At 42.0% G+C, this 18,608-nt stretch overlaps 2 protein-coding genes across 2 annotated transcripts in view; both read right to left on the bottom strand.

Moving 5' to 3' along the window:
* Positions 1–6,128: 6,128 nt before the first annotated feature.
* On the bottom strand, positions 6,129–14,527 carry slc22a6l (solute carrier family 22 member 6, like; the record flags this gene model as incomplete). The annotated part of the gene is made up of 9 exons (XM_084450137.1): positions 6,129–6,336; positions 8,491–8,599; positions 9,267–9,481; positions 10,117–10,232; positions 10,940–11,063; positions 12,383–12,551; positions 13,056–13,210; positions 13,523–13,626; positions 14,123–14,527. 9 exons carry the CDS (start codon positions 14,525–14,527, stop codon positions 6,129–6,131), a joined length of 1,605 nt encoding a protein of 534 aa, XP_084306263.1.
* A 3,672-nt stretch (positions 14,528–18,199) lies between these two features.
* The window catches only part of pygma (phosphorylase, glycogen, muscle A), a gene marked incomplete at both ends in the record, with an annotated part of 21,095 nt that continues 20,686 nt past the window's right edge, over positions 18,200–18,608 (bottom strand). The window contains one exon of the mRNA XM_084450543.1: positions 18,200–18,349. Within this exon, the coding sequence (XP_084306669.1) occupies positions 18,200–18,349 (150 nt within the window). The remainder of the gene's footprint in view (positions 18,350–18,608) is intronic.

Below are 18,608 nucleotides of genomic sequence, written 5' to 3' on the forward strand. Positions count from 1 at the left end.
CCCCATAAAAGCTCAGTAGTTTAAGAGGGCCTTAAGCATTAAAAAAGGACATATCACTTTCTGTTGGGCTGAATAGAAAGTTAGCATCCACCCCTAAATACAGCACCCAAGGTCAAGGTCAAGGTCAAGGTCAACTTTATTTATAAAGCACGTTTAAAATCAACCGAAGTTGCACCAAAGTGCTGTACAATATATAAAATAAACTAAAACAAAAAACAGAATAAAGTGCACATAATCACAGAACAATAGAAGGACTAGTAAATTTGTCACTGCTCGGCCTAGTAATGGACTAGAGACCCCTGGGTGGCAGATCTATGATCAGAATTGCTTGTACTACATACCTGTGAATGTTCATGAAGATTGTAGATAAAAATGAATTTGGTCTTAAAAAAAAAATGCCATACATACATACCCCTTATGTTTTTTTTCAGGTGGAAATAATTACATTTGTCACTGCTCGGCCGAGAAATGGACTAGAGACCCCTGGGTGGCAGATCTCTGATCAGAATTGCTTGTACTATATACCTGTGAAGGTTCATGAAGATTGTAGACAAAAAATAAATTTGGTCTGAAAAAAAAAACGCCATACATACCCCTTATGTTTTTTTTCAGGTGGACATAATTAAATTGTTCACTGCTTGGCCTAGGAATGGACTAGAGACCCCTGGGTGGCAGATCTATGATCAGAATTGCTTGTACTACATACCTGTGAATGTTCATGAAGATTGTAGATAAAAATGAATTTGGTCTTAAAAAAAAAACGCCATACATACATACCCCTTATGTATTTTTTCAGGTGGAAATAATTAAATTTGTCACTGCTCGGCCGAGTAATGGACTAGAGACCCCTGGGTGGCAGATCTATGATCAGAATTGCTTGTACTACATACCTGTGAAGGTTCATGAATATTGTAGACAAAAAATAAATTTGGTCTGGAAAAAAAAACGCCCCTTATGTTTTTTTTCAGGTGGAAATAATAAAATTGTTCACTGCTTGGCCTAGGAATGGACTAGAGACCCCTGGGTGGCAGATCTATGATCAGAATTGCTTGTACTACATACCTGTGAATGTTCATGAAGATTGTAGATAAAAATAAATTTGGTCTTGAAAAAAAAACGCCATACATACCCCTTATGTTTTTTTTCAGGTGGACATAATTAAATATTGTTCACTGCTTGGCCTAGGAATGGACTAGAGACCCCTGGGTGGCAGATCTATGATCAGAATTGCTTGTACTACATACCTGTGAATGTTCATGAAGATTGTAGATAAAAATGAATTTGGTCTTAAAAAAAAACGCCATACATACATACCCCTTATGTTTTTTTTCAGGTGGAAATAATTTAATTTGTCACTGCTCGGCCTAGTAATGGACTAGAGACCCCTGGGTGGCAGATCTCTGATCAGAATTGCTTGTACTACATACCTGTGTAGGTTCATGAAGATTGTAGATAAAAATAAATTTGGTCTTAAAAAAAAACGCCATACATACATACCCCTTATGTTTTTTTTCAGGTGGAAATAATTAAATTTGTCACTGCTCGGCCGAGTAATGGACTAGAGACCCCTGGGTGGCAGATCTATGATCAGAATTGCTTGTACTACATACCTGTGAATGTTCATGAAGATTGTAGATAAAAATAAATTTGGTCTTGAAAAAAAACGCCATACATACCCCTTATGTTTTTTTTCAGGTGGACATAATTAAATATTGTTCACTGCTTGGCCTAGGAATGGACTAGAGACCCCTGGGTGGCAGATCTATGATCAGAATTGCTTGTACTACATACCTGTGAATGTTCATGAAGATTGTAGATAAAAATGAATTTGGTCTTAAAAAAAAACGCCATACATACATACCCCTTATGTTTTTTTTCAGGTGGAAATAATTTAATTTGTCACTGCTCGGCCTAGTAATGGACTAGAGACCCCTGGGTGGCAGATCTCTGATCAGAATTGCTTGTACTACATACCTGTGTAGGTTCATGAAGATTGTAGATAAAAATAAATTTGGTCTTAAAAAAAAAACGCCATACATACATACCCCTTATGTTTTTTTTCAGGTGGAAATAATTAAATTTGTCACTGCTCGGCCGAGTAATGGACTAGAGACCCCTGGGTGGCAGATCTATGATCAGAATTGCTTGTACTACATACCTGTGAAGGTTCATGAAGATTGTAGACAAAAAATAAATTTGGTCTGGAAAAAAAAACGCCCCTTATGTTTTTTTTCAGGTGGAAATAATACAATTGTTCACTGCTTGGCCTAGGAATGGACTAGAGACCCCTGGGTGGCATATCTATGATCAGAATTGCTTGTACTACATACCTGTGAAGGTTGATGAAGATTGTAGATAAAAATGAATTTGGTCTTAAAAAAAAAACGCCATACATACATACCCCTTATGTATTTTTTCAGGTGGAAATAATTAAATTTGTCACTGCTCGGCCGAGTAATGGACTAGAGACCCCTGGGTGGCAGATCTATGATCAGAATTGCTTGTACTACATACCTGTGAAGGTTCATGAATATTGTAGACAAAAAATAAATTTGGTCTGGAAAAAAAAACGCCCCTTATGTTTTTTTTCAGGTGGAAATAATAAAATTGTTCACTGCTTGGCCTAGGAATGGACTAGAGACCCCTGGGTGGCAGATCTATGATCAGAATTGCTTGTACTACATACCTGTGAATGTTCATGAAGATTGTAGATAAAAATAAATTTGGTCTTGAAAAAAAAACGCCATACATACCCCTTATGTTTTTTTTCAGGTGGACATAATTAAATATTGTTCACTGCTTGGCCTAGGAATGGACTAGAGACCCCTGGGTGGCAGATCTATGATCAGAATTGCTTGTACTACATACCTGTGAATGTTCATGAAGATTGTAGATAAAAATGAATTTGGTCTTAAAAAAAAACGCCATACATACATACCCCTTATGTTTTTTTTCAGGTGGAAATAATTTAATTTGTCACTGCTCGGCCTAGTAATGGACTAGAGACCCCTGGGTGGCAGATCTCTGATCAGAATTGCTTGTACTACATACCTGTGTAGGTTCATGAAGATTGTAGATAAAAATAAATTTGGTCTTAAAAAAAAACGCCATACATACATACCCCTTATGTTTTTTTTCAGGTGGAAATAATTAAATTTGTCACTGCTCGGCCGAGTAATGGACTAGAGACCCCTGGGTGGCAGATCTATGATCAGAATTGCTTGTACTACATACCTGTGAATGTTCATGAAGATTGTAGATAAAAATAAATTTGGTCTTGAAAAAAAACGCCATACATACCCCTTATGTTTTTTTTCAGGTGGACATAATTAAATATTGTTCACTGCTTGGCCTAGGAATGGACTAGAGACCCCTGGGTGGCAGATCTATGATCAGAATTGCTTGTACTACATACCTGTGAATGTTCATGAAGATTGTAGATAAAAATGAATTTGGTCTTAAAAAAAAACGCCATACATACATACCCCTTATGTTTTTTTTCAGGTGGAAATAATTTAATTTGTCACTGCTCGGCCTAGTAATGGACTAGAGACCCCTGGGTGGCAGATCTCTGATCAGAATTGCTTGTACTACATACCTGTGTAGGTTCATGAAGATTGTAGATAAAAATAAATTTGGTCTTAAAAAAAAAACGCCATACATACATACCCCTTATGTTTTTTTTCAGGTGGAAATAATTAAATTTGTCACTGCTCGGCCGAGTAATGGACTAGAGACCCCTGGGTGGCAGATCTATGATCAGAATTGCTTGTACTACATACCTGTGAAGGTTCATGAAGATTGTAGACAAAAAATAAATTTGGTCTGGAAAAAAAAACGCCCCTTATGTTTTTTTTCAGGTGGAAATAATACAATTGTTCACTGCTTGGCCTAGGAATGGACTAGAGACCCCTGGGTGGCATATCTATGATCAGAATTGCTTGTACTACATACCTGTGAAGGTTGATGAAGATTGTAGATAAAAATAAATTTGGTCTGAAAAAAAAAACGCCATACATACATACCCCTTATGTTTTTTTTCAGGTGGAAATAATTAAATGTGTCACTGCTCGGCCTAGTAATGGACTAGACACACCTGGGTGGCAGATCTCTGATCAGAATTGCTTGTACTACATACCTATGAAGGTTCATGAAGATTGTAGACAAAAAATAAATTTGGTCTGAAAAAAGAAACGCCATACATACCCCTCATGTTTTTTTTTTAGGTGGACATAATTAAATTGTTCACTGCTTGGTCTAGGAATGGACTAGAGACCCCTGGGTGGCAGCTCTCTGATCAGAATTGCTTGTACTACAGCCTCTCGGGTTTTGATAATTGTTCACTTTTAGACTGGAATGGCATGGTATACATGTGTTCTGTCATATGAGTGCCTCCCATTGTTTAGTTTTTAATTCCCCTTTATCACAGAAAAATCAAAACAATGGAATTGGTAAAAGACATGGACCTGTGCCGATTGACGTACAAAATATTACATGTGATTTTCAAGTGTTTATAAAATATATCTGGCTGAACTGATTCAAGTTTGTGCGACGTCTAGAACCCTGAGGTCCTCCTCCTAGTTTCAAGCTCTCTACTAAGAAAGAGTTTTCAAGTGTTTATTGACAGTCACAAAGCCATGACAAAATATATCTGGCTGAACTGATTCAAGTTCGTGCAATGTCTAGTACCCTGATGTCCTCCTCCTAGTTTCAAGCTCTCTACTAAGAAAGAGTTTTCAAGTGTTAGAGAGCTTGTTCAGATCATGTCTTAATAACGTCCGTCGGTCCAGAACCCCATTTGTACGTCTGCTGGACCCCTCAATATTCCAACGTTTAGCTTGGACCCCTCTAAGACGTCTGTGGACATGCAAAACGGGTTCAATATCTGAACGTTAAAAAAAAAATTCATTCTGGCTCCTAATTGGATGTCTTTGGACGTCCGAAAAAGTCAAAAAAGACATCTAAAAGACGTCTTTTAGACGTGTCTTTGCTCAGTGGGATGTGTCCACTAAGGGGGACACTGTGTGTTGAGGGCTGCTCCCTGAGGATGCCGTTTGTGACGCTATGGTTGGGTTGTCATTTGAACATGCACCAGCATTGTCTATGGTTTTAAGAATCTCACCATGAAATATTCATCTGAATAAAGGCTTTTTGACTTGACCTTTGACTTGACCAGCCAAAATAGTGTTTGGACCTTTATTTTTTTACCAGTTTTGATCCCTAACTAAGAGTCCCTTCATCACACATGTTAGCCAAGGCACGGTACAGCACATTTCAGCAACAAGGCAATTCAAAGTGCTTTACATGAGACATTAAAAGCATCAAGACAAAGTGCAAGAAACACAAACGTTCCTTCTCTTTCTGAAACTAGTATGCTGATGGTGTCACAGCCTGTAGGCTAGTTGGACTACGTTTACTTATCTCCTAGTCTTCTGGGCCCAGGGTTTTTGTTAAGCCTGACAGCACAATTAGCTGCCTACCAGTATCTACTCGGCTATAAGAGTGAACCACATCATTCAAAGTTAAGGGTGGAACGGATTTTAATGAATACACAGGTTGGCTTGGAGTGTGGAAAGATAGAGTCGCTTGAGAGGTTTGAAAACACACTCATTCAATGACTTACCCAACCCGACACTAATCTAGCTGTAACATGAGACAGTAAGACATGACGACATGGTGTCCAATGACCTCAGACAGAGCTCATACATATTTGTGCACCATTACAGTGCACCATTTTCCTCCAGTGTCCAGGTATCCAACCAAATCATATCACTAGTTTATAAGAATGCCCATTCAGTCCCAAAATGGATCAGTTATAGAACTGATAACTTATACAGTCTTTTTCCAAAATCTTCAGAACAGTCTTCTACTGTATTTACATTTAACAAAACATTCAATAACATAGTTTGAGTCTTCAAGCATTCTCCTTTATCAAGGGATTGCTGGGGCTCTGCATGGTCAGCTCTTCCTTCTGCTTAGGCGAGGAACTGGGGCCTTTCCTTCTTCCAGACCCCCTGAATAAAAGAGACACAAATTGGGCTGTGATTTCATTTATTATTTTTTTTCTATTTGCTCCCCCTTATACGATAAAAAAGAGAGAGAGATTGTATTGTTCCTGGGCCAATGCCTTACCTGTCCTCCACATCCTGGATGGTGTCAGGCAGTGGAGAGCCGAGGGTCTCAGGGAGGAAGATGGCAACCACCCCACTTAAAATTGGAGCTCCCCCGTATATAAAACCTGGCAACCACGCCACCGCGTCCCCCAAGAGAAGCACCATGGGCGCCACCATGGCCCCAAGACGAGCTGTCGTAGACGCCCAGCCCATACCATTCTGCCTGGAGCACAGAAGACAAACCACAGGACCAGTGAATACCATTCAACACAGATACCATTCAACACAGATACCATTCAACACATATACAATTCAACACAGATCCATTCAGCACAGATACCATTCAACACAGATACCATTCAACACAGATCCATTCAACACAGATCCATTCAACACAGATACCATTCAACACATATACAATTCAACACAGATCCATTCAGCACAGATACCATTCAACACAGATACCATTCAACACAGATACCATTCAACACAGATGCCATTCAACACAGATCCATTCAACACAGATACCATTCAACACAGATACCATTCAACATATACAATTCAACACAGATCCATTCAGCACAGATACCATTCAACACAGATCCATTCAACACATACAATTCAACACAGATCCATTCAACACAGATCCATTCAACACAGATACCATTCAACACGGACACCATTCAACACAGATCCATTCAACACATACAATTCAACACAGATCCATTCAGCACAGATACCATTCAACACAGATCCATTCAACACAGATCCATTCAACACAGATCCATTTAACACAGATACCATTCAACACAGATACCATTCAACACGGATACCATTCAACACAGATCCATTCAACACAGATATCATTCAACACAGATCCATTCAACACATATACAATTCAACACAGATCCATTCAGCACAGATACCATTCAACACAGATACCATTCAACACAGATCCATTCAACACAGATACCATTCAACACAGATCCATTCAACACAGATACCATTCCACACAGATACTATTCAACACAGATCCATTCGACACAGATCCATTCAACACAGATACCATTCAACACGGATACCATTCAACACAGATACCATTCAACACATATACAATTCAACACAGATCCATTCAACACAGATCCATTCAACACAGATCCATTCAACACAGATACAATTCAACACAGATCCATTCAACACAGATCCATTCAACACAGATCCATTCAACACAGATCCATTTAACACAGATCCATTCAACACAGATCCATTTAACACAGATCCATTCAACACAGATACAATTCAACACAGATCCATTCAACACAGATCCATTCAACAGATCCATTCAACACCGATCTACTCAGTCAGATTCTAGCCATTGCATCAGTCATGTCCCGTTCATAGCTCATCGTGATAGGCTACAGAAACAGGAAGATCATGTCATCATGTCCTTGGACCCCCGTCCATCATCGTTACAGTAACCCCATCAGAGCAGCGACGCCCCGGTCTGAACAGGCACTGCTATGCCCTCGTGGTGCTGCATGACTCCACACTTTTCTAAAGAAAGTACGCATATTTTCACTTGGTTAACCGGCAGCTCATCTAGAAACATAGTTAAGGAGGAAGTCATCACATACGGACTTCAGGAATAGCTTAAACAGCCCCTGATGGCCGTAGGGTCTAACTTCAGACAGGGACCTCAGCTCAGTGTGCCAGAGCCTTCAGGGATGGCTCATTATTCATGCCCTAATGTCCCCCAAAATGAAATTAGTTTGACCCCCTTCTAATCTTATTTCTGAGAGCTAATTTTAGCAATGTGGTAATCAGCTTAGGGGCATGCCCTGTCTGAAAGAACGGAAAGCGAGCTAACTTAATATCAAAACTGCTTAATCAGGCAGAGTGATGATTTCGGGACATACTGTAGATAACATTACGTCATAAAACTAGCATTCATGACACCAGATAAATCTGTATGTACACTCACTGATCGCCGGGCCGAGTTCTATCAATAGTTTATTTTTATGTGAATCACAATTTCTGACTGGTAATTTTTGAATAAAACAGCTCCCGGGGGTGTACTATACTTCCAGATCCCCACCTCACTTGTTTTCTCCAAATAACTGGTGAAAAACCAGCTGCCACTGATGAATATTTTATTTTAAGGGGCTCAGCGCAATATCTGTTCATGGGGTCCAAACTTCCTGGCAACACAACTGACAGTTGACTGATAAAGCTTTGATTGATTGATTGATTGATTAACTAACTGATTAATGGGAAAACCTTTGGGTTCTCAGATGTAGGCCTAACGCATGCAGGTCTCTGGTAGGGCAGGGAGGATAACATGAAGATGAGGGTCAGAGGAGAGGTGGGGATGGACTACCTCACGATGGTGGGGTACAGCTCTCCGGTGTAGAGGTAACAGCAGTTGAAGGAGGCGGCCAGGCACCCCTTCCCCAACACCGCCAGACAGGTGCGGGCCATCTGTTTCTCTGCACGCCCATGGAGACAGACGTTAAAACCACGCCAGTACGTTTGGACCAAGGTTATTATAGTTAACGAAAACTAACTAAAAAACGAAAACTAAGTTTGAAAAAACATTTTAGTTAACTGAAATAAAAATAAAAACTAGACTTTACAAAAAAACGATAACTAACTAAAACTGCATTGTGTGTTTACAAAACTAAATAAAATAAAATAAAATTATAGAGAAAATATCCTTAGTTTTAGTCTTTTTCATTTCATACATAAGCCTAGTATTTTGGGTGGATATGAAATCTATCCTCCATTTTATGTAGCTGTGCTCTTGTGCAGAAGTAACCTGACGTGCGCCAGATGGTTTGTTTCACACGGAGTGAAACAACATGAGCTCACGAGATCAGGATGGTCTCACCAGGCTGGCACAGAAGAGAAAAACTAAAACTAATACTGAAACTAATAAAAACTAAACTAAAACTAAGCATTTTCAAAAAATAAAAACTAAACTAAACTAACAAACCTGCTTTAAAACTAATCAAAACTAAACTGAAATTGAAAACAAAAAGTTAAAACATATGAAAATTAAAACTAATGAAAAAAGCAAAACTATTATAACCTTGGTTTGGACTCAACACATCTGACTCAACACATCTGACTCAAGCATGCAAAAATCCAACTCACCATACGGGACAAAGAGGTTGATGAGAATAGTGACTCCAGCCAGAATGAGGGCGGCGCTTTGAGATGGCCGCCGCCCAATCATACTCATGGTCACTGTGATGACCACTTTGGCAGGGATGTCCACTGCTCCGAAGATCACTTGAATCAAATAGATATCCACTCCAAACTTCTGCAGATCCATGGACAGTCCATAGTATGCAAAGCTAGTGGAGAACCTTGAAGAAAATTCCAAAGATATCCTTAGCTTCTTCCCCCAAGCCTTCCAGTGTCACTATACTGGGTATGTGTACACAGCGCCAAATATCTATAGTAGTGTATATAACATCACCATACATGTAAATATCTATAGTAGTGTATATAACATCACCATACACGTAAATATCTATAGTAGTGTATATAACATCACCATACACGTAAATATCTATAGTAGTGTATATACCACAAGGATTATTTATTCATAGCTACAGCATGTACTTAACACACCAATGCACCATTGCATTGCATTGTATTATACTGTACTGTATTGTATTGCATTGTATTGTATTGTATTGGATTGGATTTGATTGCATTGTATTGAATTGAATTGTATTGTATTGGATTGGATTGGATTGGATTGGATTGGATTGGGTTAACCCTTTTAATACGACCACGTCACCGGCAACATTTTAAAAATATCTAACAAATATTTAATAATATTTAAAAAATATCTCACAAATCAAAAAAATTCCTCACTCCAACACTTGCTGAAAGCTGAGAAACTGCGCTTTCTAGTATTATAGGGGAAATCCAATTAATATTTGAAATGTTGTCACTGTATTTTCAGGGTTAAAAGGGTTTAATGTGTCCAGACCAGACGGCGCTGAGGCAGACCGTGGTGGTCCTCATGGTGGGAGTGCGCAGCAGGTCCAGGGCAGAGTAGGAACCCTGGGAACAGGCCATCTCCTTCTTCATGGACTCCTGCAGCATCTAGACCCACAGACAGAGGTAGAACCTACTATAGTTCACTCACAGACAGAGGTAGAACCTAGTTCACCCCAGTTAACACACCCACAGACAGAGGTAGAACCTAGTTAACCCCAGTTAACACACTCACAGACAGAGGTAGAACCTAGTTCACCCCAGTTAACACACTCACAGACAGAGGTAGAACCTAGTTCACCCCAGTTAACACACTCACAGACGGAGGTAGAACCTACTATAATTCACTCACAGACAGAGGTAGAACCTAGTTCACCCCAGTTAACACACTCACAGACAGAGGTAGAACCTAGTTCACCCCAGTTAACACACTCACAGACAGAGGTAGAACCTAGTTCACCCCAGTTAACACACTCACAGACAGAGGTAGAACCTACTATAGTTCACTCACAGACAGAGGTAGAACCTAGTTAACACACTCACAGAGCTGGGCGTCTTCTCAGAGATACTGCTACAGAGGAAATATAGTAGAACATCACTGGCGCACACACACACACACACGCATGCACACACACACGCATGCACACACACAAACGCATGCACACACACACGCATGCACGCACACAGACACACGCACACACACACTCACGCACACACACACACGCATGAACACACACGCATGCACACACACGCACACACAGACATACACACACGCACACACAGACGCACATCCACACACACATAGAGTCCCTCACATCAATGTCAATTTTTTTCCCCTCCTCCCGGCGTCCATTGATGCGGGCCACAGCTCGGAGGTTTTTCACCGCTTGCTCAGAGTTCTTGTTCAACACCAGCCATCTCGCAGACTCCAGGAACCACCTGAACAACACAGACATGGTCAACAACACAGACATGGTCAACAACAACAACACAGACATGGTCAACAACACAGACATGGTCAACAACACAGACATGGTCAACAACAACAACACAGACATGGTCAACAACACAGACATGGTCAACAACACAGACATGGTCAACAACAACAACACAGAAATGGTCAACAACACAGACATGGTCAACAACACAGACATGGTCAACAACAACAACACAGACATGGTCAACAACAACAACACAGACATGGTCAACAACACAGACATGGTCAACAACACAGACATGGTCAACAACACAGACATGGTCAACAACAACAACACAGACATGGTCAACAATACAGACATGGTCAACAACACAGACATGGTCAACAGCACAGACATGGTCAACAACAACAACACAGACATGGTCAACAACACAGACATGGTCAAAACACAGACATGGTCAACAACAACAGCACAGACATGGTCAACAACACAGACATGGTCAACAACACAGACATGGTCAACAATACAGACATGGTCAACAACACAGACATGGTCAACAACAACAACACAGACATGGTCAACAACACAGACATGGTCAACAGCACAGACATGGTCAACAACAACAACACAGACATGGTCAACAACACAGACATGGTCAACAACACAGACATGGTCAACAACACAGACATGGTCAACAACACAGACATGGTCACCTCCCTGAAAAACACGCTCTTACAATATTGCCAGTATCTCAACAGGCCAATGAACTATTGACGTTAACATAAGTGATAGTTTCAATGTGGGCGCTTCTTGCATAGGAGAGACAAAGCCCCTTTATACAACGGTTAGTTCTGGTTCTTCATTCTGATTGGCTGGAAGCCGTGTTAAAATACTTTGTAACACACACCTGGGACCGCATATCATTCCATTTTCAGTATTAATGCGCCTCCCATTTGATCCAATGCATTGTAGTTGTTGTTGTTGCTTGGCAACCCATTTGTTAGGGGAACTATTTTGCTCGGCGGAATTGAGGGAATGATGCTTCGTTTTGAATAAATGTTCATATTTTACATTGCTGTGTGTCTATTTTACACTAATAGCTGTAGTAACCGTTGTATAAAAGCAATAAACCACTCGAGGCCGTGTGTTATAGTGATTTTATAACAGCTAGGGGGGTTTTACTCCGCTTCGCGTCGTGCCTAACAACGCCCCCTAGCTGTTATAAAATCACTATAACACACGTCCTCTCGTGGTTTATTGCTTAATTATGAGTCATTTGTAACATCAATGGTGAGACATTTCTCTAACGTTGGGCCTCACCAGGAGTAGAGGAAGAACACATAGAAGGGAAGAGAGACCGCTAGCGTTAGCCACCGCCAGTCCCTGATAAAGTAGGCCACTAGTGCCAGGATCAGCTGGCCCATGGTGTAGGAGTAGCCAGTTCCTGTGCCTACAACAGTCCGAATACGGGTGGGAATCCACTCCAGGACTAGCAAAGAATCACACAGAAAACCATTATCACATGGACTCTGACAGCAGCCCGTCAGCACTGACTTTAACAAGGAAAATCCACAGTGATCCTGGCCTGTATATGCAATTAAACATGCAGTGTGAATGAACACATCCTCTAATAATAATAAAAATAATAATAATAATAATAATAATATTAATAATAGTAATAATAAGAATAACAATACTAATACTGATGATGATGATAATAATAATAATAATAATTATTATTATATTAATAATAATAATAACAATACTAACAATACTAATAATAATAAAGATAAATTGTATTTATAGTGCACTTTACATTCCGATAAATCTCAAAGTGCTATAAAACAGAGGTTAAAAACAACAATGTAGTACATTCATCCAGGCTCCACATCCATCACACATCCAATACATCCACAACCAAGTCACCTCCAACACATTAGTACAATAAAAGGTAGTACAATAATCAGAGCATGATGCTGTCCCGCTAACTCACTCAGGGACAAGGAGTTGAGCACCAGGCCGGACAGCGCCGCGCCGCAGACGAAACGGAAGAGGCAGAAGAGAGAGAAGGAGGGCGAGAAGGCGGCACATGTCCCCCCCACCGCCATCATGAGGTTGGAGATCAAAAGCAGGATGCGTCGTCCAAATCTGTGTGTGTGTGGGGTGGCGAGGGGGGGGGGGGGCAGTTGTTATTGTATTACTTGACCGACACTTACTACAGTATACATAGTATCTGATTAACTTTCTCTCAACAAAAAGCTAAAATACAACATGTGGTGAACCAGTTGGCTTGGCCTCCTCTCTGAGAGACAGAGCACAAGTATAGAGCATCGCTGGAAAAATAATACACAAGAATAGAAAAGATTAGAAAGTAATAATACAATAAAATATGCAGAGGATGTGAACTCAAATACCTCAGAGGGCCTATAAAATAAAATAAAGAAATTAGAGAAAAGATACCTGTCAGACAGTCCACCGAAGATCACAGCGCCTATAAGCACCCCTCCCATATAAATGGTTTGTCCCATCGCCTTTAAAGAGCGTTGCTCACAAACCAAATTCCACTGACAAAACAAAGAGAAAATAGTACATCATTATAAATTATGATCTTTCTGAGATCTGATGTCGGTAAGGTCATGTAAGCTTTTATTCAAGGTATGAAATATCTTGTTCTTGGTTAAATACCTCTGATATGATGCTGGTTAAATACCTCTGATATGATGCTGGTTAAATACCTCTGATATGATGCTGGTTAAATACCTCTGATATGATGCTGGTTAAATACCTCTGATATGATGGTGGTTAAATACCCCTGATATGATGCTGGTTAAATACCTCTGATATGATGCTGGTTAAATACCTCTGATATGATGCTGGTTAAATACCTCTGATATGATGCTGGTTAAATACCCCTGATATGATGCTGGTTCAATACCTCTGATATGATGCTGGTTAAATACCTCTGATATGATGCTGGTTCAATACCTCTGATATGATGCTGGTTAAATACCTCTGATATGATGCTGGTTAAATACCTCTGATATGATGCTGGTTAAATACCTCTGATATGATGGTGGAGCTCATCCCTGTCATGTTGTATGTCCACCCATCTCTACATCCTTGCAGCTCTGCATCCTCAAACTCCCAGCCCCTCTCCTCCTCCTGTCTGGAGGTCCCGTTCCCCCCCAGCAGGTCCAGCCGGGGGGCAGCGTAGCGCTGGCATTGCAGGGGCCGACCGTTCTGGTCCAGCGGCACGGTGACCAGCAGAACCTCCTCCGGGCTGAGCCTGGGCTGGCCGCTCTGGTTCCTGTGGGCGCTGCAGTAGTGGGGCGGTACCGAGGCCACAAAGTTCTGCAGCAGGTTGTGGCTGGCCATCATGAGGATGGGCGTGCAGAGCAGGGTGACGTGCAGGGCCTGGAAGCGCCCCGCGCTGCCCACCTGCTCCAGGAGGTCCTCGAAGGCCATAGCGGTCACTCAGGTCAGGTCAGGCGCGGCTGCAGCCGGCTAGAGAAGAGTTCTGGGTCTTACACCACACACAAGCTCCTCCTCTAGAAGCGCTCTGAGGGGGTGGACTCCTCTGGAGGAAAGAGTTAGTAAGTAAGTAAGTAAGTAAGTAAGTAAGTAAGTTGAAGGAATACATTATGTTGACCTGCTACTGTGGATGAAATATTATACACATACAAGTGACAATGACTGAGGAGATGCCACTAAATTAATAAATGATCTGGATTTAGAACCACACTTTGGCTACATACTGTATTGTACAGTACATGATGATAATTCTCATGATTGTGTTAAAAGATTGTGAATATATTGTGAATTGTGAACACATGTACAGTCCATAGTTTAAAATGTATGACTTGAGCTTACCTGTTAAAACGCTCTGTCTATCTTCAAGAATTTGTTCAAAATATCTATAGTGAGAATAGTTATACCCTGGTTACATTATTCCACTCAAAGTCCAATAATACTGTAGTTTAAGAAAAGATTCGCCTGAGTCCAGATAAGTGAGAAATATGTTAAATATCCAGGCATGAAAATAAACAAATGAAACAGTATACTTGCTATGTTGGAGGTAAGCAGCTCTGAAATTCCAACGGCTTACTATATCTGAGTCTCTTAGACTTTGGATTATAACCAGCACAACTGGTGTTAAAGCTTTTTTCCACCGGCCCTGGGAGGGAATGAGAGTTTATGGTGTGCAGCTGTAATGTGAGGACCAACTAAAGCATCAGAAGGGTTACAGACACTTCTGAGACGCCACAGATCAAAGATCACACCAAAGACTAACAACGCTAACTGGTACTGTATGTGAGAGAAGCCCGTCTACGTAAGAGGCCACAGCTTGAGAACATCCAGTGATACTGACGTCACTAGTAACAAACAAAGCCTGTTTTGTGTTCATTAAACTGGTCTTTCATAAACCTATTTTGCGTAGATTTTTGCGTAAAAATATCAGGCAGCTTGAGAAAATTGTCACTGTCTAATGCAGCTACTTCCACACCGGAAATTCTATAACTGGATATTTCCTTTTCTTGACCCATTGTCTTTAAAAGTGTCTCTGTCTTTTTACCAGGGGCGTGAAGCTGCATGGTCAACTCCTCAGTGCAAAATGTTGCTGAGCTCCCTGGGTCTAGGAAAGCATATGTTTGAATGTGCTTCGTTCCTTTTTCCAATTTAACTTTGACAGGCACGATTGCCAGCGCGTACTCTTTGATTCCGGCCCCAGTATAACTACGAGTTACTATAGTATACTTTGATTCATTGCATGCCTTGATTGAATTGTTCTCAAACACTGATTGGATGAATGACTCCTCCCCCCCCCCTCTGGTCAGGATGGCAGAGTCTGCCAATCTTCCACAAGGGACTCAAGAGCCATCTCTTTAAAACACACCCGGGCTCCGCCTCCACTGCCCTCTCCTACCTGTGTAACACAACCTTACATGCATGTCTTTGACCCAGCACTGTGACGGCCAATGACACATGCTCTTGACACGTGCTGAAGATGGCTGGGATGCACATGCGGTCACTCTAGACAGATGGACTTATGTCCGGTTAAAAGCATATTCTAAAAGACTCAAACGCAAATGTAAAAAGTAAGCAGAAAAGAATGACAATCAGCCTGTGAGGACAGCCAATGACTAAGCCATGTTGCAAAAAACTAGTGTTTTAAAAGTACCAAAGGGATCAAATATTCAACCAGCAGTGTTCTCAGCTGCCAATCTATTTACTTACTCTAGATACGCACGGGTCTTTCACCATTTAGTTACAAAAGAGAATCTGTGGCCAATGACTGACCACACAGGCACCTCCCCCTCTCCTGCTGTCACCCAGTCCCTCAATGTCCATTATTTATGTTAATGTTTCAAAGGTAGTGGAGTCGACTATGAGAGAGTGTGCATGAGGGCTTACACCTGTGGAGAGGTCTATCTGAGTTCATCCACCTGCCCAGTCAGTGACCAACGGTGCTCCAGTGACTAGTCACCCATTATGTCTCTCAACCCCTTAAAGGAGTAGTACAGGGAAAATGCATGTGAATGAACAATGTATGAATGAATGATTTTTCAAGATGCCCATCCACATCCATTGTATGACCAAAACGGTGGTAGAGCAATTATCAGACTTTCTCAAAAGTGCTAGTTTTGTCAACGTTTTGATCTGAACCATTGTATATGATCATAAGTAACCTTAAAACAGGGCTAAACATGCATTTTCCCTTTACTACTCCTTTAACGCCTCACTGATGAGGCCACCAAGCCAGGTCACCAATCGTGCAATGTGTCCCAGCAATCATTGCCATTTGTGACCTTAGGTTTATGACCAGCTCCGGTGTGTGTGTGTGTGTTTCATGAAGCATATTGATCTGCATGTGGACAGGGGACTAGAAGGGAAAGACAGAAGACAACGCTGGTGTCTAGTATTCTTTATTGACAGAGTATGGCTCGAAAAAAACAGGCTCTGACAACAGGTGCACATGTGAGTTTGTCAGCCACTGTTGGCTTCACAGACAGTCGCAAAGGTCAACTTGAAGCAGACAGAGAGGTCAGGTAGGGCCACACAACGCCCTATAACACAGATATCCTTCCTCTGATCTGCTCAGCCTCGGCTCTACTTCCAGGGCTAGTCCACAGGATTCTTCAAATCCACCACACAATCATTTATTTAGGTAAAAACATGTTGAGGGGACAAACACAGACGATTAACTTTGGAATACTTCCCAATGGAGTAAAAAGACAAGCTGCTAGTATGAAGAGTTCCCGTATGAAATTGACTGCACTCAAGTGAAGATGCATAGCTCATACTGGACTACAACAGTAGACAAGAAACTCATTCAGAATGGATCCGAGTGAAAACACGCAAACGTTCCACAATGCAAAACCAAAAGCGCTCAAAGACCACCACCACACAACCCCTACACCCTCTCTAGAGAAAACCCCCCACCACACAACCCCTACACCCTCTCCACAGAAGACCCCCACCACACAACCCCTACACCCTCTCCAGAGAAGACCCCCACCACACAACCCCTACACCCTCTCCACAGAAGCCCCCCACCACACAACCCCTACACCCTCTCCAGAGAAGACCCCCACCACACAACCCCTACACCCTCTCCAGAGAAGCCCGCCGGTCGGCGGTCCCTGCAGGGTCAGAGCCGTGAAGGAGCAGTGAAGAGCTTCATGGGTCTCTGGTGCAGAATAAAGGCCATTGTTTCATGTCCTGCTGTGCTGCCTCCTAGTGGCAGGATGAAGAATTGAAACATTGATTAAGCTGCCTTAAACACTACAGCACAGCAGAGCAAGATCGGTCTGAAGAGCCAGCGTGTGTGTGTGTGTGTGTGTGTGTGTGTGTGTGTGTGTGTGTGTGTGTGTGGGCATGCATGTGCGTGTGTTGCATATGAGACAAACTAGGAACACGGGCAACACCCCAGTTTGAGAAAGCAGAACAGTGTGGTTTCCTCTGGGCCCGGGCGTGGCCGTGTTGCGGCGGTAGCAGCGCGCGTAGCGGTGGGAGGCGGTCTGGGTGGAGGGGGGCGTGGTGACCAGGGGGACAGGGTGGAGGGGGGCGTGGTGACCAGGGGGACAGGGTGGAGGGGGGCGTGGTGACCAGGGGGACGGCGTGGAGCCGCCAGGCTGCTTATAGCATGTCGTCGGGGGCGGGGATCTTCTCCAGGCTGGGCTCCACGCCCCAGATCTCGCGGGCGTACTGGGCGATGGTGCGGTCGCTGGAGAACTTGCCGCTGCCGGCGATGTTGTGGATCACCATCTTGGTCCACTCCTTGGGTTTCTGGTCAAGGGACAAGGTCAAGGTCAAGGTCAAGGTCAGTCCATTTTATTTATAAAGCACATGGTCATACAAGCAAATGTAGCACACAGTGCTTTACAGAAGAAATAAAAACATAGTTAATTAGTTGGTATTAAGAAAAGCAAAATAAGAAAATAACACTACGCCTGAACACTACGCCTGAACCTGAACACTACGCCTGAACACTACGCCTGAACCTGAACACTACGCCTGAACACTACGCCTGAACACTACGCCTGAA

Source organism: Borostomias antarcticus, assembly GCF_949987555.1.
Source record: "Borostomias antarcticus genome assembly, chromosome: 15".
NCBI lineage: Eukaryota > Metazoa > Chordata > Actinopteri > Stomiiformes > Stomiidae > Borostomias > Borostomias antarcticus.